Source organism: Lagenorhynchus albirostris, chromosome 14 (assembly GCF_949774975.1).
Source record: "Lagenorhynchus albirostris chromosome 14, mLagAlb1.1, whole genome shotgun sequence".
Lineage (NCBI taxonomy): Eukaryota > Metazoa > Chordata > Mammalia > Artiodactyla > Delphinidae > Lagenorhynchus > Lagenorhynchus albirostris.
Genome location: NC_083108.1, coordinates 60,049,254 through 60,074,561, shown reverse-complemented (window position 1 = coordinate 60,074,561; position 25,308 = coordinate 60,049,254). Strand labels below are relative to the sequence as shown.

General features: G+C 49.2%; 1 protein-coding gene across 2 annotated transcripts in view; it reads right to left on the bottom strand.

The window, feature by feature from the left end:
- The window catches only part of GNAL (G protein subunit alpha L), a 92,780-nt gene extending 68,154 nt beyond the window's left edge, over nucleotides 1-24,626 (bottom strand). The window contains exons 1-4 of one of the 2 annotated variants that reach the window (XM_060122055.1): nucleotides 24,170-24,626; nucleotides 5,074-5,146; nucleotides 4,361-4,415; nucleotides 3,976-4,095 (exon numbers count right to left, since the gene is read on the bottom strand). In XM_060122055.1, the coding sequence (XP_059978038.1) occupies nucleotides 3,976-4,095; nucleotides 4,361-4,415; nucleotides 5,074-5,146; nucleotides 24,170-24,467 (546 nt within the window). In that variant the 5' untranslated portion in view covers nucleotides 24,468-24,626. Of the gene's footprint in view, nucleotides 1-3,975; nucleotides 4,096-4,360; nucleotides 4,416-5,073; nucleotides 5,147-5,377; nucleotides 5,520-24,169 lie in introns of those variants that run through there. The other variant, XM_060122056.1, reaches the window with a different exon arrangement.
- Nucleotides 24,627-25,308: the final 682 nt, after the last annotated feature.

Here is a 25,308-nt window from a genome sequence, read left to right as displayed (position 1 = left end):
CTGCCACCCCACCCCCCTGTGGTTTCCGACGGTGCCTGGTGGGGTCCAGGGCAGATGCTGGGGGTCCCCGTGGGGCTGCGGCCTGGGCGCTCCTACCTGACTTGTACGGTGGGCTTCAAAGGCTTTTTGGGGTGGGGGAGCGAGAGGGTTCAGTTGCTTAAAATATCACAAGGAAAACCACTAGCCTGGATGGTGTGAATCAGGATTCTGCATATACCCCCCAAAGGAGCGACAGCTGGGAGCCACCGGCGCTGGCACCTGGCAGGGCTCCCAGCCCATCGCCCTCCGCAGCGCTGCCCCAGGAAGCCCAGCTCCCACCCTGTTGTCCGCCGAGCGGGAGGCCTCTTTCTCCAGGTCACAACTTGCTCTGAAGTGGAGCCAAGGCCCACGGTGTGCGGGCAGGCTCCCGGGGAAGGCCAGGTCCACTCTGGTGAGCTGGCCTGCACCCCAAGCAAATGTTTGCTGGGAAGAGTAACGCCTGCTCTCCGGGTGTGTGACCACATGCGATTCTGATAAACGTTCACTTAGGAAATGGGTGGTGATAACAGAGTACTGACTGACCCGACCGCTTTCACATTTCTCACTAAGCCTCACTTATCCACTGACCCTTATAAATGCCAGCAAAACACACTTTTAAGGGAGCTAATAAAATAACCACATTTTGGGAAGAAAATACCAAACGAACAAGTTAATACTCCAATTTAATCCGTCAGTAATTTTGTCCGGTATTGTGCGAAGAGTTTTGGGAAGTGCGGGGGCAACCACAATATTTTCCCACTTTGTAAATGATCAGGTGATGTGCGTTCTCTCAGGACCACCACCTGAGCCTGTGTATTTCCTACCGCTTCCCGTGTCGATGGGCTGGGTGCACAGACGGGGTGCCGTCCCAGGAAGGGGTCCCGGGTGGAGCCCTGTCCAGAGCGGAGGTGATCTGGCGTGCTCATGAGCAAAACGCTGTGAACAGGCAACGGCCAGTGAGCCATCCCAGGCCACCCAGGCTGCCCCGGTGTCTGCCATCCGGACTGTCACAGGAGTCACCTCTTCCTCCCCAGAGCCCGTCTCCGCCGAAGGCCAGAGCGACCTTGATAAAACACTCAGGTCACGAAAATCCCCTCCGAGAGGGCTCCAGAGTCCTTCCAGGTTGGGACAGACTAGGCCTAAGAGGCCAGTGAGATCTGTGGCCCTGATGCTGGCTCTGACTTCCCCCGGTACCATCCCCTAGGCAGGCCACCTGCCAGCCTCACTCGTCTTTCTATAATCCAACTGAAATTCAAGTAGGAGGCAATGTAAAGAGTAAACCCAAGTGTGACATTCTTAGAGGAAATTCTTAGGATTCTACTAAGATACTGTAGATTTTTCATTATAAAGAGTAATCTCAAATTCTTAATAATAAAGAAGAATCTTAAACATTCTTCTAAGTTTTCCTTCTAAAATTAAATAACTCTGAAATTAACTTTTAATGATAGGACATATTTCGTTCAAAAATTGTTCTAGATCTACAGGAAAATAAACAAGATCCTCAAGGAATTGGATTGCGACACAGACTTCCTCAAGGATTTAATCCAAAAAAAAGTACTAGACTTAGTAAATTCGTGTTATGTTTACTACTGAAATACTTGAGTTAGCTCTACTTTTATGACTTTTACAATACACATTTTCTTTAAACAAAAGTTAATTGTCTTCAAATGTACCAAGTGTTATTAGTATATAAGTCAGAGATTTGTCTTAATGTCACTCTGAAGGGGATCATCAAAACATAAATTCAAGAACTATTTAATCTAATGCTATAAGTGATGAATATTTCAGAGTACTATAGAATAAGTGTTACTGAAAACTGTGTGCATATTAAAACACAATTTTCAGGAAGAAAGTTATATATTAGATATTAATTTCCTCATTTATATAAGTGTAGGCTCAGTTGTAAACATAATCTCACTTGACATGGACAGAGACACATATGACAATAGAATGTAGGTTTAAAAACTACCAAAAAAAGTATTACCTCTGAAAAAGTATTATAATTGCATTTGCATCTGCTGGTTCCCAATTCTCTTTTATTTTATTAATAGTTAATTACGATTTCCGATAATCGTTTTTTTTTTTGCGGTACGCGGGCTTCTCACTATTGTGGCCTCTCACACGCAGGCTCAGCGGCCATGGCTCACGGGCCCAGCCGCTCCGCGGCATGTGGGATCTTCCCAGACCGGGGCACAAACCCGTGTCCCCTGCATCAGCAGGCGGACTCTCATCCATTGTGCCACCAGGGAAGCCCCTGATAATCATTTTTAAGTCGCCTCAACATATCTATACGAAAATACATGCCTTCAATGCAAATGGTTTCTTCAGTTTTATTTTTTTAATTAAAAATCATGCTATACCTCAAAAACACATTTGCAAATTAGGCGCTTTGGATTCCTTAGTAACCCACGTGGGAGTTACTGGATTTCAGATAGAATCTGGGAGCCCTTGTCACATGTGAGTTTGTCATAAACAGAAGAAAGAAGATGTGACAGATCGATACATCTTGAAGCTAATTTCTCTTCATATGCTAAGAATAACTTTTCCCTTCATCAGAACCACATAGGAAATGTTTTATTATGACTTTTAGGCAAGCATGCAGGACAAAATTTAAAACTCAAATACATGTCTATAAATGTGTAAATCTGAAGTTGAATGAGAACAACCTGATTTCAGCTAGGACCTTGCAGTCTTGGGTGACTTTTCCAATATGTAAATCATCACAGTGAGCTGGGAGGACCCAGAGCTCCAGTTGGCTGAAGCACGGCTTTGGCCCCCCATCGTCTCCTTGAGCCCCCTCCACACCACTCAGTTAAAGACACAGTTAACTAAAAAACACTGTGCCTGCCACGCCAGCTGGCATGGCCCCCTTTTCTAGGTAGTTCACCACCGCTACCTCTGTCTTTTCAGAAATTCTAGGAGTTTCACTGGCTATATGGGAATGCTTATCAGAAACAAAAATCACATGAGAGGATGCAAAAAAAAAGCTTTAAAATGTAATTCTTATCCGCCATCTGGATACAGAGCCTACAGGGCAGGTGTGTTCTACTGAAGGGGAGGGGAGGGGGCACATGGGCCCATCTGTCTTACACACTGGGTCCTGCATCAGCTTCCCTCAGAAAAGAGGATTCTGAGAATGAAAAATGTCTCAAGACCACCATGCCAGGCAGTGGAGACTTTGAAACACTGTTTTGGAGGGGTACACATGCACACACACACATGCTCTTTGGGGACAATTGTTAACAAAAATGATTTTCTGAGAAATTGAAAAACTGTTTTCTCCTTCAAGACATGTTTAATCAAATTACCAAATAACAATATTTTAAAGAAACGTACGTCCACCAAACAAGAGAAAACTAATATTCATAACACCCTTTCGCATAAGCAACATTGCCATCCAAGTGATTAGAAAAGCAGCCCTAAATCCTGCAGATCTGAAGTAAATCACATTTTCCCAGGATACAGTCAACATTCAGAAGTAATCCATGTATGACCTACAGCTGGCATGCGCCTCTCATTTGAGCTGAAGGATGCATGTCTTTTAAGAGTGAACTGAATTCTGTTCTATTACTCCCAAGGATGCAGTCACATACCACAAAGCCTTTCTCTCTGCTCGTGTAATTTCTACTTTTTTGTTATCTGGGAAACGGCTTAATTGTTGATTTAGGAATACACAGAGGAAAAAGTACTACCAATATTTCTTAGAGGTATGCTGTCTCCCTGATCATCACCCCCACCGATATACTCATAAAAGCATTTCTTACAATCTTATTGTCTTTAATATTTTTAACACGTTAATATTTGGGTATGGAGGGAAGCACTTCTCCTAAGCAGAGAGCTAGATTTTGAAGAAAGTCAAAGATGAAATAATATTAACGTTGGTTCTCAGTAAGCCACCTCGTTAAAAAACTGTTCCACCGTGTACCATTTAAAATATTTCAGTAAGGATTTACTTACCTGGGAATATTCAAAGTCAGTGATGGGGGCTATGCTCTTGATATAGTCTGATCGAAACTGGTTTTCTGGGTTGGCCAGTGGAACTGGGGGAATTATAGTACTCATCGCCGAAACAATCGTCTAAAGTGGAGTGAAGGAAAAAGATACATGGATAAATAAACCATTTAGGCTCCATGTGTGGTAATCTAGTGCATAATTTCTGTCTACGCAGTTTGAGGGAGCAGAGGGTGCAACCTTCTACTGAACAAATATTAAAAGAAATTCCTGGGATTTCCCTGGCAGTCCAGTGGCTTCCACTGCAGGGCGCACGGGTTCAATCCCTGGTCGGGGAACTAAGATCCTGCATGCTGCACGGCAAGGCCGAAAAAAAAAAAAAATTCCTTACCACAATAGCATCCTTAACGTTTTTCCGGATGTCCAGAATTTTCTGTTTCTTCTCCCTGTATGAAAACAGAATGGTTATTAATTAACTTTACACATTGCCCCAAATCAGTTGAGTGGGATTTTAAATTCCCAGCTGCAGGGGGTCTACAATGGTACTACCAGAGGTCAACATTAGCCCCAGGACAACAGTGCAAAGTTTTTTATGTGGAAAAGGAAAACATCCACCTTTACTGGTTTGGACTCTAAACAAACATGCACACACCACAATCTCTAGCTCTAGACAACAACACAGGTTTTACGTAACATGGCAAAATCATCATGACTATTGCATATATTTACACCTGTAAATATATTTTATTTGAATCTATCCATATGTTGATTGAAATAGATGCAGACAAATGATATAGAGAGAAGTATATATAGACACATTGGTTAAGTGTGCTCAGCGCAATATCAATAATGCAGATCAATACCTCAAGAGTATTTAATAAATCATATATTGTTATTTTATTTTGATGTAGACACTACCAGAAGAAAGATTTGCCTAAATATGTCAAATTCAACAACTTACTTCTATATCCGCCCCCCCTCCCCCAAAAGGTCGACTCAAAGATCAAATTAACTGTTTAGAGAAAACACTTTGGGGAGGCTGGGAAAGCAGTGACAAAATGTGCATGCAGTTGGGAAGCAAACCCGAGATCGGTCATTCCTTACTCGGGATTAAATCCATTGACGTGCAGGATCCTCATTTGTTTGACGATAGTGCTTTTCCCAGACTCACCAGCCCCTACAAACAAACAGAGAGAATGCTGTGATCTGTGGCCGAGGACCGTAGCCATCTCTCACGCCTACCGAGACTGAACTAGTGTCCTGCCCCCACGCGGGCGTTTCCAGGTGCGCTCTTGCTATCTGCGGGGGCGCGGGCCCTGCCCGCCCGGCCCTCTCCGCGCTCCAGGCCGTGCGCCCCGGGCCATGCGCTCCGCTTGGGCCGTGCGCCGCCGCGCGCCCCCCGCCTTACCCAGTAGCAGCAGGCGGTGAGTCGCTTTGTAAGCCAGGCGCTCCTTCTGCAACTGCTTCTCGATCTTTTTGTTGGCCTCACGTCTTTCCTTTTCATCGACGCCCTGGTCTTCTGGCGTCTTGCTGTTGCCCAAACACCCCATGCCTGACCGCTTGCGTGGACGTCAGGCGCAGTTAGGAATTGCACAAAAGTAGAGAGTTGTAGGTGTGTGTGGATCCTGCGGCGGCCCCTCTTCCTCGCTGCTGAAAGAGATGCGCAGGTCTCTCGGTGTTTTCCGATCGGAACAGGCGTTTCTTCTCCCTCCCCCTCCCCGCCGCGAACTCTTGACTAAGAGGACACAAGGAAGACGCGCGGAGCCAACTACTTTTTAAAGACATTTGTTTAGAATTATCTGCTGGATAAACAGCAGTGAGCGGAGACGGGGCCAAGGGCGGCAGGACCGCCGGAGCCAGCTGGGTGGCGCTGGCCCTCCCCTCGCCCCGCGCCCGATGCGCTGCCCGGGGGTACCCCGAGCAGGCACGCTCGGCCCTGTGCCCGGGCCCCGCCGGTGGCGGCCAAACGCGGCGCGTTGGGACGGAGCACACCGGGTCCCCGCCAATAACTGCGAACACCCGCCGGCCACCCGCGCCCCATCCCGGGTCCGAGCCCCTAGGGCCTCTCCGCGGCGGGGTGGGGAGCCGGCTCGGGGGTGGCCAGGCCGCGGGTCCCGGGGTCTGGAGGGGTGGCGGCCGCCCTCGAAGGGCCCCCCCGGAGGCTCACCCGCTTGCGGTCCGGACGCGGCGCGCGGCTCCCTCGCAGCCCGAGCGGCACTAGGTCTGGGCGTGCGCTCCCGGATCCCGCGCCGCCTCCGGCTCCCAGCGCGCGAGGCCTCGCGCATGATCATGCATATTCTATCAGGGGGAGGGTCCGTGCCGGGCTCGGGCACCCCGCCTTCCCCCGTTACCGTTCTAGACGGTTCCAGCGCACCCACGCCGCCTCCCGCAGCCTCCCGTGTGCCTCCCGCCCCCGGCTCTCTGCGCGCTCTGAGCAGCTTTGCTACTTTTCTGGAAGACGCCGTGGCCCCGAGCCTGGCACCGCTGCCAGAACCAGTGAGGGCGGCTGCTGGTTTCCACCTGTTGAGCGGGTACCCGGCGCTCCCCATCCGCGCTGCTGGACGCGGGGGGCGCAGAGCCGTGACCGCGGAGGTCGCCTCCCGGTACGTCGCTGGTACCAGTTTCGGGTCTCCAGGCCAGGGGCCCTGACGCCGCCGTCAAGTCCCCACTCCCCTCCGGCTCCACCGTATTCCCTCGCGGTCATCGCGCCTGGCCTCCTGCACGGACCGCGGTCTCCGCCGCCCCTGCCCCTGCGCCCTGGGCCCCGCGGGCCTCACCTGCCTCCCCGCTCTCTTCTCCTTCCTTCTCTACGGATTGTTCCGTCGGGCGGACAAACACGTTCAACTCCGTCCCATTTGACGGCCCATCCTACAGCCTCAGGCCCTGCGTCAGCCCCGCCGTGTCCTCCTGCCCACAGACCGGCTCCGAGTTAAAACCGGGATCTGACTCCCTTTGCCATTCCCCACCTCCCATTCACGCCTCAGGTCCCGGCACCTGGCTTCGGCCCACCTGCTTCACTGAAATACTCTCACGGGGTCATCAGTGGACCCCCGGGGTCAAACTTCATCCAGGAACTGTGGTCTTTACCTTCTCTGACCCTCCTGGAGTCTCTCCGGTCCTTCGGCTTCCCCGACGTGGCCTTTGGATTTCCCGCCCACTCTCTACCTGGAGAGGAGGCTCAGACCCAGCACAGCCCTTGTCCCCTTAATGCCCTGCCCTCGGGGGCTGACTGCTTCCCCCATCCTCTGCACACGCGGCTCTGACGACGGCCACACAAGACCTCCAGCCCAGCCCACCCTCCTGACCACCAGTGCGGCAAGCACACCTCCACCTCCGTGCCTCCAGGATCTCCTCCCCGTGCCCACCCACACCTCCAGCGCGCTCCTCTCTCTCTCTGTGAATAAGGCCCCTGATTTTCCCAACCAGAACGTGGCAGTCATTCCTGACTCCTTTTCCTTCTTGCAAACCCAGTTACCGTATTCCTTTGGGTCCGTTTCCTAAACATCGTTCCTGTTCTTTCTACCCCATCTGCCATTGCCATGGTCACTGTCCAGGCTGGATGTCACAAGTGGCCTCCTGCTCACACATTCCGGCCCACCTGCACAGTGCTGCCACAGTGACAATGCAAATCTCACCACATCACTATTCCCACCACTGCCAAGCCCCCAGCCACGGTCCATCAAGACTGGGTCCGTGTAAACTCCTCAGCTTCAGCTCTCATGTCCCCCCTTCCTGGCGCTGCCCCAGCCCCCCCTTTGACCCCTTGCACATGGACACCCGAGTGCCTGGCGTGGGTGCATGCGCTGCTTCACTCTCTGCGAGACGTGTGGCCCCTTCTTCACTTGACCAACTCTTAGTCACCCTTCCTGCCTCACCACTGCTTCCACAGTCAGGGCCAGGCCCCCTTCTCTGTTCTCCAGTATCTCACAGCACCTACACTGTAACGGTTTGTTTGCTGCTCTTTCAAATGTCCACTGGACTCGAGACCCAGTGAGGGCCGGGGCAGAGCCTGCACTTCACACCTGCTGGGCTGTGCCCAGTTCAGTGCCTGGCCCGGGGAGATGCCCCTTGAGTCTTTGTTTGATGGATGAACAAATTCACGAAGGCCAAAGATAACTCCCGCTCCAAGTGTGGGTTCTCATGAAAGGAATCTGACGACCAGATTTTAAATTCATGAAATACTTGTCCAGTTTAGTACTGTATCCAAATAAGAATACTCTTTAAAAAACAAAAGCAGTAGTGTCTCTTCTTGACACAGCAGAAGCAAACACGCAGTGCCATGCCATTTTCTGAGCTGGATAAGAGTTTTAGCTTGTGGAGCGACACTGTTTAGCACTGTTGTGAGGCCTCACTCCTTGTGTTAACACAAGCATTCACCTACGGCAACATCCACGTGGCCTGTTCGGTGGCTGACGGGGCAGTCGGAGGCGAGAACAGGTGTACAAAAATAGAGTGCGGTGGGATGTTTTAAAAGATTTGTCTCTTTTTTTAATGCCAAGGTTTCTATAAATTGTTAGCTGGAAGAAAAGGGGACAAAACAAATCCCACCAAACTTATAAAGGGAGAAAAAAGTTAGAACCTGGAACCCTGAAAACATAGCAAAAGGTTTTCACTTGTTCTTATCTAGGAATTAGGGTTAAAATAACTCGTTTCTACGACTTATCCAGTGATTACTGGCCCTGGGCTAAATCCTTTCCATGGAGCAATTTATTTAGTATTTGCAATAACCCTAAAAGGAACTACTGTGACCGTTATTTTACAGAATGTTAGAGGGTGCATAAGAGGTGTGTCTGGGATCTAAACCCTTGCAGCCTGGCTGCAGCGTCTGCACTGTAAGTGCACAGAACACTGCTAACCACTCCAAAACGTAAAAGCTACGTGCCTACACAGCGATGCAACCTTTCTGATGAGAAATGCCAAGCCCATCTTTACATAGTCTATTATCAGGTAGGAGCTCAAGACACTTTAAAAAAAAAAAAAACCCCAGTCACCTGGCCTTTTCCTAGTCTGGTCTGGGAAACCGATCCTCATTTGAGTTTTGAACCCTGGGATCAGAATCCAGAATCCCTGCTGGCTCACCTGGAGCGCGGGAGCGGCGCTGTTGGGGAGCAGCCTGGAGCTGGCAGTGCCGGCATCTGTCGCTAGGCAACGGCAGCGCAGCATCAGCACCCCTCGCGCAGCGCACACCCACCTGCGGAGGCGAAGGGCCGCCGGCAGCGCGCTGCCAGCAGAGGGGGCGGCCGGGCGGGGGACGCCCTGGGCAGCAAGAAGGGTTGGGAAGGCACAAAGTTTGGGGCGAAAGGGCAAACGTAAAACAAAGTGGTGTTTTCCTGCTCTTGTTGATGTTTAAGACAAGGTGTCTCAGAAGTCTTAGTGCATTTGACTAAGTGCATTTGAATTATTTGAATTTCTTTTGTACTTAGTTTTGTGAATTTTGAATAACAATTTTGAAATCTGTTTTTGTTTGAGCCCCTCCGATTGAAGTTGGCAAATGTCGAAAAGATCACAGCTGTTCTCTGGTTAGCTGGACCCAAGTCCTCGTTGATAACAATGAGAACAAAATTTGTCTCCCGTTATAAGGAGGACCTCCGTAGAAATTTAATTAACAAGATGAAAAATTCAAAGGAACTGTTTCACATCACTACAGGCCTGGATCCAGGAGATGCTGAGCCAGTTTGAAAAGTGACTAGCATGCTGTCTGGCATGAGATAGCGGACATATTGAATTTAATTTTAAAAAATCAATGTTTTAAAACGTTAATAACTGGTCTAGCATTTTATACTGTAAAGGTTAAAACTGCACTCTAAGGCATTTGGAGCAGGTACATTGAAAGATTTTAAAGAAGAGGAACAAAGCAGAGTGGGAGAGCCGAACCCTCACTCAATGCAGTGACCAGGCCGAAGAAACGAAAAGCTGCGCCCAGTTTTGTAAACAAACTTGGTGGAGCTGGAGCCGAGGCGGTGGAGTGGCCTGTGTGCACACGGCCCTCGTGCTGCTTCCTGTCATTTAACACCTTGCAGTTAGTTGTTTTCTCTCTTTCCTTTCTTAGTGTCTCGGTGGAAATGGTCTGTGTGGATTATTTTCCTTCTCAGCAGCATTCTCACCCCACGACCTAATCACAACACACTTTAAAAATCTTGTGAATTTTTTTTTACATTTTTAAATAGAAAAGTAGGGAAACGTTTTCAACATTCCCTTTCTGTACATAGCACTCTGCAATCAAATATTTTAGAATTTACTGAATTAATTTCTTTTTTTCCCTACTCCTACAGCAAAGTAGTATTAAGGAGCCTTCAGAAGTACCATCCACAAAGGGTAGGGATGCAGTCTTTTTAACTGACGGCTTAAAAAACCCAAACAGCGAATGAGTAGGAAAGGTAGGTTAGCTGTCTTTGACTTCACCCTGTGTCCAAAAACCCAGGACTGAAATATCCTCATTGGAAGATGCAACTCAGTGCCGAAGACAGGGGTTTAGTTTTGGTGTGAAAACGCGAGGTGGTCACTGAATACATTAGAAAGTAGGATGGTGGTTACCAGGGAGTGGTGGACGGGGAGGGGGAGCCAATGTTTGATGGGGGTTGGAGTTTTAGTTTGGGAAGATGAAAAATTCTGGAGATGATGGAGGTGATGGTTGCACAACGAGAATGTACTTAACCGCCACTGAGCTGTGTGTTTAAAAATGGTTAAGATGGTCAATTATACGTTATGTATATTTAACCACAAAAAGACAAGAAAAAAATTTACATTTAGGGTCTTCATCATGACCGTGGTTGAAGACAGAAATCCTTCTCGCCCGTGATTTCCCGCTATTCGTTTTGAGGCTTCCGATTACAGCCACGTGACTTCAATTCCTCCTTTACAAACATCTACTGCAGTTATAGTTCTGACCAGCAGGTGGCGATGCACACCCTGGAGTCAGAAGGAGGCTCCAGGGGAGCCTGTAAAGCGGTGAGTTTCCATCATTCACTCACTGTAGAGCATTTTTTTGAATCCTACACACACGTAGCCTTGAGATTACAAGGACGAACTCGACCTTGTCCCTGATCGCAAGCAGTTTAATCGGCTAGGAGAGAGGGGCAGACGTGCAATCAAGTCCTCGGGATTCTGTAGAGATTACAGTGGGAGCACATAGGGGTGTGTAGTCAATTATACAAGTGAAGAAAAATGTCACTTCCTTCCTTAGAGCGATGTGTGTTAACCTTTGTAAGTCACCCTTCGTCTTATTTTTAAAAAGACACTGAAAGGTGCTCTGTTTCTAGTGGCTCATCTGATCAGATCATCGCAACAGCTACAAGATTATCCACACTTTGCAGAGAAGGCTGCTGGTCCGAAGGTTCCACAGGGGCCTGATGGGGGTGGAGCTCTGTCTGATCCCAAAGCCTGAGCCCTTTCCAGAAGGAACTCTGACTGGTGGGAAAAAAATCGCACCGTTCTCTCTTCCAAAACAAGAAATCAAACAAGCCCACCTCCTTGCTAACACAGGCAGATTAATCTGCATATAATGACTGATGAATTAATTAACTCTTCACTCAGTTGCCTTAGCAACTGGTTTCTTTTAGAATTTGGCTCTCAGAGTGTAAAGCAACAGTTTCCCTTGTAATAGAACGTCAACCTGTATATGAAATTAAACAGAACATGAACTTGCTCCATCATAGGTGGGAACTATGGGCCTTTCCCAGGAAGGTTGCACGGGCTCTTTCTGAAGCTCGCGGGCTGTGAACAAGGGAGACAAAGCCTAGGGATCGTCTGTATTTCCCGTTCGTGGTTTATTTGCTCATTAAGTAGGAACGGTTTGATGAATTTAGACGACAGATAAATTCAAGACTGAGGTTCAAAAGGGAGACTCTGAGTGCAAATCCCAAACCCTTAGGTGCGTGAATGACAGGACGGGGCAGGTGGACAGGTGCACTGAGGTGGTTACTGAGAACCAGGATTTTCAGAGAGAAAGAGGACGGACAAACACGGAATGGCGAAACGCAAGGCACGCCCATGGGATGGACTGGAATTGTAGCGACCGGAATGAGCTCGTGATGTCTAGAGTATGTACGTATGTGTCTGTGATTATGTGCACATACGTGTGTGTGTACACTGTACACCTGTGCATGTGCCACACGCATCTATTCCCTCGTTCTGTCTGCTGAAAAGACCCAGGCATTAGACACGCCAGTGGCGGTGAGCGCACCTAGTGCCCAGGCCTTGGTCTTCAGTATCACACAACCCCAGAGGAGCCAGGCCTCCTCAGAGAAACGGCAGATTCCGGGGTGGGGGCAGGGGAGCCACAGATAAATCTGGAACATTGTTATGCCAGAAAGTAGGAAAGTGCTTTCAAATGCTGGGGGCACCTCCCGAGAACACAAGACCAGACAGAAGGGGCTCCTATTTGGCCAATGATGATTTCAGCACCAAGGTATTTAAGTACAGGAGTGACTTCTAAGCCACTGAACAATATAGAAATACCATGTGTCCATGCCAACAACAAAGAGATAAATAAAGGGGGGGGGGAGAAGGGAACATAACATCAGTCATGGAGAAGTGAGAACCCCTCTCACTCATTTCTTGGTTCCTTTCCTTCCTACCTGCTGGTGAGCTGGATTTTGTTTGTGTGGAGTTTATCATCAGTCTCCCCGAGTATTTATGCAGTGCTGATGGCATGGCCGGTGTTGCCCCAAGGAGTCACGACTCATGCTGTCCGGCTGTGGGTTCTGTTAGGGATGCTTCTTTATCTCCAGGATGGCCAGAAGTCAAAGTTGTCAGCAGGGCAGGGATGGGGCAAGTTTTACGTGGAGAATTGATTACAGGCCGGACAAAACTAGAACCGGTGGTCGTCAGGAGGTGGGGTGCCCTCCTTGGGACAGAGATGGCGGGAACAGTCATGAAGAATGGACAGGTGCATGACCTGTCTGGGGATGTACAGCATCACACAGGCACACAGAACAATTATTCCCAGGAGAGAAAAGGGACCACACAAAGGAGGCGCCGCTTTAACCGCCACTGGGGGATGCTGTCGCGTGCAGGTGTGTGCAGGTGTGCGCAGGTAAGGGCCCTGTCGGTGGGGTCCCCCCCTCCAGGGCCCGCTCTGCCACTGGCAGGGCATCCTTCGCTTTCACCTCTCGCCCAGCACCACCACTCACACCTGGGAGCTCAGTACAAGCCAGTTTCCCCGCTACCCGCCCGGCGGCCAGTGCGGACCGCGGTCCGGGAGCAGCTGCTGCCCATCCATCGGACTTCCCGCGCCGCAGCGCCACCTGGCGACCACCACAGGAACGACCGGCCGCGCGCACCTGCCTCGCCTCGAGAGGCCCTGGGTCCCCACAGCCCAGTCCCAACTTCGCTTCCTTCCCGGCTTCTTTTCTCCTTTTCTGTTTGCAGTATCTCACGTGTCAGTTAGTCAAAACTCACAACGCGCCTATTTCAAAATACACAACCTCCCCTACCCATCCCTTCCCTCCCTCCCCTCTTCCTAAGGCCGCTGTTTTCCACCCCCACCATGTCCCTGTATTTCTGTGTTACTGCTGTTAAATTATCCTGTTCATCATAAACTATCGGGTTCTGTTGATTTCACATTCACGTTGATAAAACAGGGTTTCAAAGTATATTGACATCTTAGAAAATTCCACATACCCACCCCTCCATAAATATGTAAATGTTGGTAAGGTCCGTATCTAGAAACTTGGAATTAGACTACGGATATTGCAAGGCAATTGTACACGGCAATTAAAATTATAAAAATAGAGGCAAAACTTGACATCATTCACTATTGAACAGATATTCTGCAGGTTAGGGTATAAGGTGCAGAGTTACACGTGGTTAAGAACAAAAGGCTCCAGCAGACAGAATATTTAAGAAACCACTACAACGCAACAACAGAAGGACAAATAACCCAGTTACGAAAGGAACAAAGTATTTGAACAGACATTTCTCAAAGGAATATGTACAAATGGCCAATCGGCGCACCCAAAGATGTGCAACATTAGTCATCAGAGAAATGCCAATGCAGAGCACAGTGTATACCATTCCACGCCCACTAAGATGGCTGTAATAAAAAAGAGATGGACAATAACAGGTGTTGATGAGAACGTGGAAAAATTGGAACCCTCACATGTTGCCAGTGAAAATGTAAAGTGATTCAGCTGCTTTGGAAAACAGTCTGGTAGTTCATCAAAAAGTTAAACAGAGAGTTACCATATGACCAAGCCATTCCACTCCCAGATATGCACCCAAGAGAAATGAGAACATATGGCCAGACAATAACCAGTACACGAACATTCACGGCAGTATTAGTCATAATAGCTAAAAAGTGGAAACACACATTTTAGCTATTATACCTACCAACTGAAAGAACAAATAATAAGTAACAGGTGGCAGATCCATACGGTGGACTTTATTTGGCCATAAAAAGGAATGAAGTGCTGGTCCATGTTATATGGGTGAAAACATCCTGTTAAGTGAAAGGAGCCAGACACAGAAGACTACATATTGTGTGACTTTTTACACAAAACATCCAGAACAGACAATTCCATAAAGAGATAAAGTGGATCAGTGGTGGTCAGGGGTGGCAGGGGGAGGGGGGAGTGCTAAGCGGCAGGGGGCTCCTTTTTGGAAAGATGAAAATGTTCTGGAATGAGGTAATGGTGATGGTTCCACAACCTTGTGAATACGCTAAAAATCTGCTGAGTTGTACAGTTTTTAAAAGGGTGAATTTCATGGTATGTGAATTATATTTCAATTAAGAAAAGAACAGATGGCAATCTTTCTGGGTTGGAATTAAAATGCACGGCAGGATTTCCGCGTTCTCATTTCTGTTTTGTCAACGATAATTTCCCATTTATTTTATGCCAGGTTCTGCCAGGTGGCGTGGAGGTTTAATAGATAAACCAAAGTGGACATGACTCCCATAGGATACAGTCTGATCATGGATTCCAGGTAAACTTATGAATGTCCACAGCAGAAGGAAAGGTATTCTAAGGGAGTTACATATAAAATGAGCAGACACTTCCAACAGAGGGGATCAGGAAAGGCTTGGAAGAGGAGGTAACACCCGAGATGACCTTTGAAAATGGGGGGGGGATTCCAGGGGCAGAGGACCAAGGGAAGCCAAGGAGCCAGCGAGCAGGTAGCATAGATGCTTTGGTGTGGTGGGTCCACCTGTGTGTAGAGGGGAGTGAGCCACGAGAAACGGGGGAAGGGGGACAAAGGGTACAAACTCCCATTTGTAAAATAAATACGTCCTGGGGATGGAGTGTACAGCACGGTGACTACAGTTAACAATACTGTATCATGTACTTGAAGGTTGCTAAGAAAGTAGATCTTAAAAGTCCTCATCACACACAATTTTTTGGGTGACTATGTGTGGTGACAGATGTTAACTAGATTTATTGTGATCATTTCACAATATAGACAAACACTGAAACATTTCGTTGCCCTGAAACTAATATAATGTTTTCTGTCAATAGTATCTCGATTAAGAAATACTAAAACAAAGTAACCTCCTAAAAAAAAGAAAGAAAAGTTTGCCACTTGACCCTGTGGTCTTGGTCTAGAGCCTCGGTCAACCCTACAGTCCCCACCTGCTGGGGTGCAGCGGGGGTGGGAACGAGGGGACAGGGCGCCTGCCGGGCCAGCGCTTACATTTGCCTGTCACCATCTGACCTAAGCCTGACATTCACGCCTTTACTGAAAGACATGCCTTCAGGCACGTGCAGGACACTGGAGATGCAGCAGGAAACGCGAAGGATGAGGTCTCTGGCCCCAAGAGCTCACTGGCGTCAACGCTAAGCAAACACGTGAATGAAAACGTAATTCAAAATGGGTTAAGTTCTGTGAAGGAAAGAGCTGCCCAGGGAAAGAAAAAATGGGCATCAAATAAGGCTTCTCAACAGAGAAACAACAAAGGCAAGATGTGAAGCTAAGATGCGTTCATGCAAGTGCAAGAAAGGGGACCCGTTCTCCAGGCAGAGGGAGCAGTGGGGGGGGGCAGAAATGGCAGGGACAGAGGGACAGAGACAGATGGTGTGACGTGCCCTGAAGGGGCGGTGCTCGGTGATATTTCACACACACAGATACACACACACGTACACACAGAGACACACAGACACACGCACACACACAGACATGCACACACAGTCACACACACACAAACATGCACAAACTACACAAAGACACACACACAGAGACGCACACACAGACACATGCACACACAGAGACATGCACACTCAGACACACCCACAGACACACAGACACACACACACAGACACACAGAGACATACACACACATGCACGCGCGATGGCAGACACGTGGTCGGGTCCTGAAGGGCCTCAGAACAGCCTGACATTAGGTGGGGAATCTCGTTCTCTCTCCCGTCTCAGGAGAAAACGCTCCATCTCTCCGCATTAGAGGACATGAACCTTCCAGCCGACAAATGTCACATCCTGGGTGTCATTTCCAGGATTTTAGAAATATGGCTTAGATATTGTATTTGCTGCCAAACACCAAACTATCAGCACAAAGACCAAAGAGTAAATCAGAACTGATGCCTGATATCTCTTCCCGACTAGCGGTTCTGACATTTCTTGTTGAGATTTCATCTGCTCCCTGGTTCACCCCTACCAGTGTTTAAACCTCAGGACTTTAAGTGATGCCTTATGGTTTCTCCCAAGAGAGGAGAAATCCCTGTCCCTTACCCGTGGGCTCCCAAGGAAACAACTTGCCTTCGAAATGCCTAAGAGTCTTTAGCTTGCAATAGTGCTTGGGATTATACATCATAAAATGCACTGTCTAAGACAGGAATCCAGGAATATTTTCATTTTCTTACAATGATATAGCAAAAATCTATGTTTCTGTCCATTTCATCACTGTAAGGAAACAGAAGAAATTATGAAGAAATCAATGTCTTTTTTCAAAGATTAATGGTGAAATTAAGTTTAGAAATAATTTTAGAAAATATTAAATGCATTTATCTTAAAATGCACCTTTGAGGTTTGGGACAAGAACAGATACCAGTTAGAAACAATGTTAAGCTCTCACTTGAGCTGTCCACCCAGAACTGTTACCAGCCTCTTTCCTCTGGGCTCCTGAGACTTTGTGAAGTTGGAGTTGCTGGTGAACACACAGAACCAAGACCCGGGACAGACAGAGCCTGGCTGACGCCTCCTCTGCCTCTAACTTAGGCTGTTTGAGCTGGAATTCTATCACAGTAGAAAGAGTCTGGATGAAAACAAGTGACTATGATTTCCCTACACAGTTGGCCCAGTGAATGGCTTCCTATCAGTCTTCTGCCTTTGAATTTCAGCTTTACAACTTCAGTTTGGGGTCCTGTTTTAGAGAGAAGATAGGGGAGAACAGAACAGAAAAGTAGCAAGGCAGCAGGGGACCCGGTAACAAAACAGTTTATAATTTAATGATTTCCAGTGGATGTTCCCGTGATGCCTGGCATCACCAGGGAGCTCAGTAAATGGCTAGAGAAGCAGTTAATCGACCACAACCCCCCTTTCACTCTGACCACATGGCAGAGAGATTAGCTACACCACCCTTGCCCTCACTCACATACCACGGTCCCATTTCAGCATCTGGTGTTTAATCTTTGGGATCATTAGAACACAGATCCTACAAATGGTAAGTAAGGATCTTTGTATTAAACATATTAAATTTAGGTATGGTGTAGCACAGCGGTCCCCAACCCTTCTGGGACCAGGGACCGGTTTCATGAAAGACAATTTTTCCGCGGATGGTGTGTGGCGGGGTATGGTTCAGGCGATAGTGAGAGCGATGGGAGCGGCAGATGAAGCTTCGCTTGCCAGGCCACCACTCACCTCCTGCTGGGCAGCTCGGTTTGTAACAGGCTGGGACGGGTATAGGTCCACAGGCCTGGGGTTGGCGACCCCTGGTGTAGCAAGCCATAATTTATTATCTCATTCTATAATTAGAATTGTCCCTCTTTTGAGTTTTGATCTATCCTTTTAAAAAATCCTTTTAAAAACAGCAAACATTTATTAAGCCTCTACTATATGCTAGGCACTATTTTTAAGGGCTTTATCTTAAAAAAAAGTAAAATTTAAATACATTGAAATGCATAGATCTTAAGCATACAGTTTGATAAGTTCTCACATGTTTACACCTGTGTAATCACTGTCCCACTCAAGATACAGAACATTTCCATGACCCCAGAAAGGTGCTTCACGACCTTTTCCAGAAATCTGACCCCTGAAACTACTGTTCTGATTTCTATCACCATCGACTGGCTTGACCTCTTCTAGAATTCAGTATAAACAGAATCATAAGTAGATACTCTTTTGCACGTATACATAACACTCAAAAATCTCATCCATGTTGCTATGTTATCGATCAGTACTTTTTTTATTGTTGAGTATTTCGTTGTATGAATATACACAGTATGCTTATTCATTCTCTGGTTAGTGACACTTTGAGTTGTTCCCAGTTTTCCGCTATCTTGAATAAAGCAGATAGAAGCATTTTGTATAACTTCTTATAATAAATGCATATTTTCATTTTTCTGCTGTAAATTCCTAGGAGTGGTATTGCTGGGTCATAGGATGTATGTTTAACTTCATAGAAAACTACCCACTAATTCTGGGAAGTGACTGTACAATTGTCCTTGTGCCACCAACAGAGAGTGAGGCTTTGGCATCTAGATCAGGGCTCAGCAAACTTTGGTTTGCAGCCTGTTTTTGCATAGTCTGTGAGCTAAGACTCCATAAGTGGTTGGGAAAAAAAAATCAAAGGAATAGTATTTCATGATTTAAAAATTACATGAAATTCAGATGTAAGCATTTATAAACACAGTCTTATTGGAGCACAGCCCCACTCGTGTGCTTATGTGTGGTCTACGGCTGCCTGCATGGCGCAGCAGAGCTGACTAGGTCCCACGGCCTGCCCCTCATAAAGAGAGTCTGCTGACCCTGTTTTATATCCTGGTCAGCACTGGAACTGTGGGTCTGTAGGCCACCCTGGTAGGAGTGAACTGCTGTCTGTGGTTTTAATCTGCATTTCCTTGATGACCAATCATGCTGGCAGTGTACTGGTTTTTCACGTATCTTCTTTTGTGTACTGTCAGCTCCAAGTCATTTCCCCCCCCTTTTTTTTTGGCCGCATCTTGTAGATTGTGGTATCTTATTTCCCTGACCAGGGATCGAACCCGGGCCCCTGGCAGTGAGAGCTCGGAGTCCTAACCACTGGACCACTGGGGAATTCCCTGTTTTAATCGGCATCTTTTTATGTCAGTCTGTAGGATTCCTTTCTTTGTTCTGGAAACAAGTGCTCTGCAGGTGCATATGCTCTGGGGATGTTTTCTCCCAGTATGGGTGGGGCCCCGCTGGGCCAAGAAATCCTACGAGGTGATTTATGATCCCATTTCACAGATGAGGAAAGCAAGTAACTAGATTTTTTGTTTTTTTTCTGAAGAGGAATATGAATACTTTCCTTTCCCGGCTGAGCTGGAATGTTTTTGTCTAAACCCTGGTTATTATGCTCCAGGCCTTCCCTGCCCATCCAAGCTCATTATTGTGCCCAAGTCCAAATGGGAGCAGTTTCTTCTAAGAAAACACCACCCGCCAGAGGGGAAAGTGGGTCTGAGTATTAAATAAACATCCTCCACTAGGGCGCAGGGAAGTGCATCAGACCAGCTGCGTCTCTGCCCGCCTTTCAGGCCAGACAGCACCGATCTATGGATAGCTGGGGTGCAGGACGCTGTTACGTTAAATTAAGAAATGATTCTAAAGTGAAGTACCAGGTACTTTAGAGCTTTTGAGAGAGAGAATTACATAACCATCCTTCCTGGCCCAGGAGGGAAGGACGGACAGAAAACGGCCATCTCCCCCTGGGTTTTGCTGCTTCTTTCCAGCGCATGGAATTTCCTTATACATGAAAAGCTCTAATAGCCAAATGAGAGGGCCCAACCTCACCTTCCAGAGGGACACCATGAAGGCTGATGGGGCGTTGTGACTAGACTGTGGATGCAGCTGGCGTGGGGCAGGTGCCGGGTTTTGATGGTGGAAAATATGCTGGGCGTTTTGCTGTGCATTTGCTCCAAGTGCAACCTTAATACACCGTTTTCCGACAAACCCCTCAAAATGGAAAAAAAGAATCCCTGGTCCCCTTTAAAAACAAATCTATTCTATGAGTGTACTTTGATCTTTCGGTGACCTCCATGTGGCCTCCCTTCCTCCAGGCCCTGCTCCGTCCGCCAGTAGACTGGGCGTGATGGCGCTGGAGCCCTTGTCTCTGCACTAGGCCACAGGGATGCTTCTCTGCTGACCCTCCTGGGCAGGAGCTGAACTCACAGGTGGGTGGCCCGAAACACGGCCCAACATCCTTCTGAACACAGGCCATCCCCACATCAAATGACGATTAACTCCAACTTACACCCTCCTGGGCTGTGCTTCCTTCTAAGGAGAGGTGTGGGTTCAGGGTCCGTCCACACTGGCCTTGGAGGTCCACGGCCCCACCTGCTCGTTCTCACTGCACCATCCCTTGGGCCACATCTGCTTCCCGAGTCTTGCTCCACTGATTTGAGACGGGGAGCTTTGTGTCTGCAGGATGCTGGTGATAGTTTATACAACAGAGTGATATAGAAGCTGTGGCTGCATCTTCTCCCCGGGCTGTAAGGACGTGTTGTGCATGTGAGTTTGGAAAAGCCAAGGCACAGCCAGAGCATCTGGAATTTCTCCTGACTTTAAAAGCCATGGGACTACAGGAGGCTGGGGCAGGACAAGGCAGCAAACTGAAAGGGAGGCGTCCTGGGGGTCCATGCAGCTCAAGTCCACAGCACGACTCAAGAAAAGAGACATTTATCTGAAAAAAAGTGATCAAAACCTCCCACTGGAGAACATTCTGTTTTTCTGTGACTGTACCAAGTACTTCCTCTTAGAGACACGGACAGAGGTCAAGCCAGCGTTCTGGTTTCTACCAACAGCCAAGTACAAGAGAAAGGCAGCAAGTGTCCCACAGAGACTGCTTCCATCTCGAGAGATGTATTCCTGGCAGAGAAAGACCAAACACACAGGAAAACAACAGGAAATAATAGAAGGAAACAAAAAACATGAATCTTAACCACAGTTGGCCATTTTCAACTTGCATAATTATCTGGAAAAAATGATAATATCAAATGAATACTTTTCCAATCAGAAGGTAGTGAACAAGAATTTACATCATAGTCAACAAAAGAGGCGCAAGAACAATCAATGGCATCTACTGTCATGACTGTGTCATGACCCTATGAGCTCAGCTGCAGAAAGATTCACTTGAAGGATGGGGAACCTGGCTTCGCTTGCTGTGTGTTCAGACAGATTACATATTTTGATCTCACACCCAGTCTCATCAACTGCGTTTTGCTGGTGTTGACCTGGGGCTGCTGTCCCTACAGCCCAGTGCTCGGCCTGCGGAAATGTCCCTTTAGCTTGGGAGAGATCCGACCGAGGTGAGACTTGGTGGCCTGTGGGCCACAGCAGGCACACAGATTGTGTTTTATTAATTTGAGCCAATGGTTAAAAATAAGGAGGTTTCAGATGAAAATGAGCATTTCCCTCTTATTCTGGTAATTCAAGACCCGGCAACACTGGGCCTGAATTCTCACAAGGCGACAGTGAGATGAAGCTAGGATGCACTGTCCCTGTTAGACCGACACCTGGTCTGGACTAAATGTCACCTTGACAGGACAGTTTGTGTTGCACTCTTGCTGCCACTGGTGGGAAGATCCACGACACTTTTCCCCCAAAGTGTGAGTCACCTGACTATGCATCACGTCATATATGATACTGACACACAAGGCTGAGGCAGTGTCTTTAAAGGGACAGTCTCTCAACATGTTATAAGAAACTGCTCACTGTTCAAGTCTTTAGAGCTCACCTCCCAGGACCCTTTCACAGAATCGTTAACTTAAAAATTTTTTCTATATATTGAGCATCTTCTGCTCAATGTATTGAGCATCTTCTGCTTCACATATCCTTTTAGACACTTCTGTCCGGCTGCACAATCACATTAAAACAACGTTACATTGCCAGAACTGTAGACCTTATTTGTTTTTCTGTTATTTTTTGAGACCACAATTCTCTCCTTTTTGAGTTATTTTAATTTGGTGCATTAAAAGAAATTTGACTGGAGTAATTTCTGATTTCTTTCCAGAAGAATATGTGGTTGGGGATGTACTTTGAGCAATTGTATGTCTGGAAATCTATTTTCCTCTCACAGTCACACACACACACACACACACACACACACACACACACACACACACACACACACACACACACACACACACACACACACACACAGAGTGGTTTAACGAGGTACCAGGTTCTAGGATCACCATTCTGTATTTTCAGACCCCTGGAAACATTGTTCTGCCCTGTTCCAGAAGTTAGCACTGCAGATAACTCTGCTTCTGATGTGTCCTCTTCCCTTTTCAGATAACCTGATCACTTTTATATTTTTTGTTCTTTGTTACTTCAAAAAAAGTCCCTTTATGTTAGAATTCAGATATTTCACCGGATACAGCAGCTAGGTTTGTGCTGTTTTAGTCATTCATTCTTGCAATGGTGAGCCCTTTCAAAACCGAAGACTTAGTTGTTCCCGAGATCTTAAAGAAAAGTCTCACTCATTTATAAGCAGGGATCTTCCTCCATCGTGGGCCGGGTTCTTTCTTTGTGCCCAGGAGGGCACAGAACTCAACAATTATTCTTCCTTATAGGTCACAAAATTGGGGTCAGAAGCCCACGTCTTGCTTTTTTTTCCCCCCTAAACTTTATTTGTTTTAAATTTATTTTTAAATTTATTTATTTATTTATGGCTGTGTTGGGTCTTCGTTTCTGTGCTAGGGCTTTCTCTAGTTGTGGCAAGCGGGGGCCACTCTTCATCGCGGTGCGCGGGCCTCTCACTATCGCTGCCTCTCTTTTTTTTTTTTTTTTGCGGTACGCGGACCTCTCACTGTTGTGGCCATTCCCGCTGCGGAGCACAGGCTCATGGACGCGCAGGCTCAGCGGCCATGGCCCACGGGCCCAGCTGCTCCGTGGCATGTGGGATCTTCCCGGACCGGGGCACGAACCTGTGTTCCCTGCATCGGCAGGCTGACTCTCAACCACTGCGCCACCAGGGAAGCCCTCGCTGCCTCTCTTGTTCTCGCGCGCAGGCTCACGGGCGCGCAGGCTCACGGGCGCGCAGGCTCACGGGCGCGCAGGCTCACGGGCGCGCAGGCTCACGGGCGCGCAGGCTCACGGGCGCGCAGGCTCACGGGCGCGCAGGCTCACGGGCGCGCAGGCTCACGGGCGCGCAGGCTCACGGGCGCGCAGGCTCACGGGCGCGCAGGCTCACGGGCGCGCAGGCTCACGGGCGCGCAGGCTCACGGGCGCGCAGGCTCACGGGCCCAGTTGCTCCGCGGCATGTGGGATCTTCCCGGACCAGGGTTCGAACCCGTGTCCCCTGCATTGGCAGCCAGATTCTCTGCCACTGCGCCACCAGGGAAGCCCTCCCCCTAAACTTTAAAAGCCACAAGTAGCATGAGGAACCCAGGCTTTGCGAGCACAGAGAACGTCTCCGAGTTGTTCACAGGAAAGACTGTCCTACTCGCTGAGAAATGCCAGCAAACGACACGGTCTGTACCTTCAAGCACCGGTGGTGGTGTGCCCATTTTCTTGTGTGCAGGTGGCACAGCGAATGTTTCTGAAGGAGGAGCAAACATTACGACGGCACCAGGCTCGAACCTACTCAGTGAGACAGAAGGCCCGTACCCTGGGCTGTGGAAGTTATTTCTCCAAAGGGGACAAGCCACACCCACCAATGTAAAGGCCTCGTGCACTTGCTTTCACTCGCGCCCTCAGAACAAAGGCCGCCGCTGAGGAGGTGAGATGCACGAGGCCCCTCCGCGGCTGCACGCCCTGGGGATGAACCGAGTGAGGACGAAATTCCCGGGCAGGCTCCTTAACCGGTAACAAGTGAGCCACGGGCCCGGATAACACGGTGTGGAAAAGAGCAGAGTCACCAAGCAGCGCGTTCGCGGCCCAGTCACTCAAGTGGACGCTGTCGGGTAAGAACCACTCTAGACCCGAGACAGAACCCGCGGGGTCCGCGGACGCCCTGAGCCCAGTTCCCAGCCCAGCGTGCGCCGGGCTCCGCGCCCCGCCCCACGCCCCCCGCGCCTCCCGTCCCGCGCGCCCCGCCCCGCGCCCGGTTCCCCGCGCGACCCGTACCCACCGAGCAGCAGCAGCCGGTGAGTCCGCCGCAGGTCGCGCTTCTGCTCGCGGAGCCGGCGGTCGATGCTCCTGCTGACCCGCCTGGCCTCGCGTTCCTCCGCGCGCTGCTGGTCCGCGCGCCGCCGCCTCTCTTTCTGCGCGGGGGTCCGTGCCGCGCCTGCCCCCGCCGGGGTCCGGACCGGGGTCGGGACCGGGGTCAGGTTCTGGTCCGGGGTATGGTCTGGGCCGGACCGCGCCCCCTCCAAGGGCGGCTCCGGGTCCCCGAAGAGCAGCGGCCGGAGGCTGTGGCACAGCCCCATGTGGGCGCGGGGCGCGGGGCTCACGCCGGGGCCCCAGCCGAGGGACTGGAGGTGGCTGCACGCGGACCCGGCGCGGCGCTACAGCCTGCAGGCTGGGGGGCACGGATGAGGCAGGTCCCCGGCCCCTCACTGCCCCCGAGGGCCATTCCACGTTTTCCACTGGTGTAGGGGGCGGCGACCGCCTCGGCAATAGATCACCTGACAACGCGGACTTCGGGCCGGACGGGCAGCCCCGAGCCCTGCCCGGCCCCCTTACCGTAAATACCGCCGCCTGGCCACTCCCCCCCCGTTACCGTAAGTACCGCCCCTCGTCTCAGTTCCCATTACCGTAAAGACTGCTGCTGCCCGAGCCCGGTGCGCAGCTGCGGACAGTGCCGCTGAGGCCGTGGCGGTGCCGCCGCTGCCCGGAGCTGCCATTGCAGCTCTTAAAACACCTCCGTGGCTGTGATCTTGGACAGTGGTCAATAGGGACGGAGAGCCAGGTAAAGGGGTGGGATGCTGGCTTTGAGATCTTGAATTCCCGGAGCAGCTGCAGCGCTCTCTTCACCTTGAGGCGCTGTTTCCTGCTCATCTTACACACGTGCACACACTTCGGCACACTCTTGACCCCTACCTTAAACTATTACACCTTCCATCTCGACAAAGTTTCCAAATCAGGAGGTCCAAGACATAATTTTCAACAATTTCTACACCTAGTAAAAAATTGAAAACAAGTGCCAATTGTCACATACCGTTTATATTTGCTAAAAGGAGAATACGGAATATAGCCCAGGGAGGAGCGGGCCGCTTCCAGACCCTGTGCCCTCTATCCACACCTCCAATCCACCAGAGATCCCTTGGT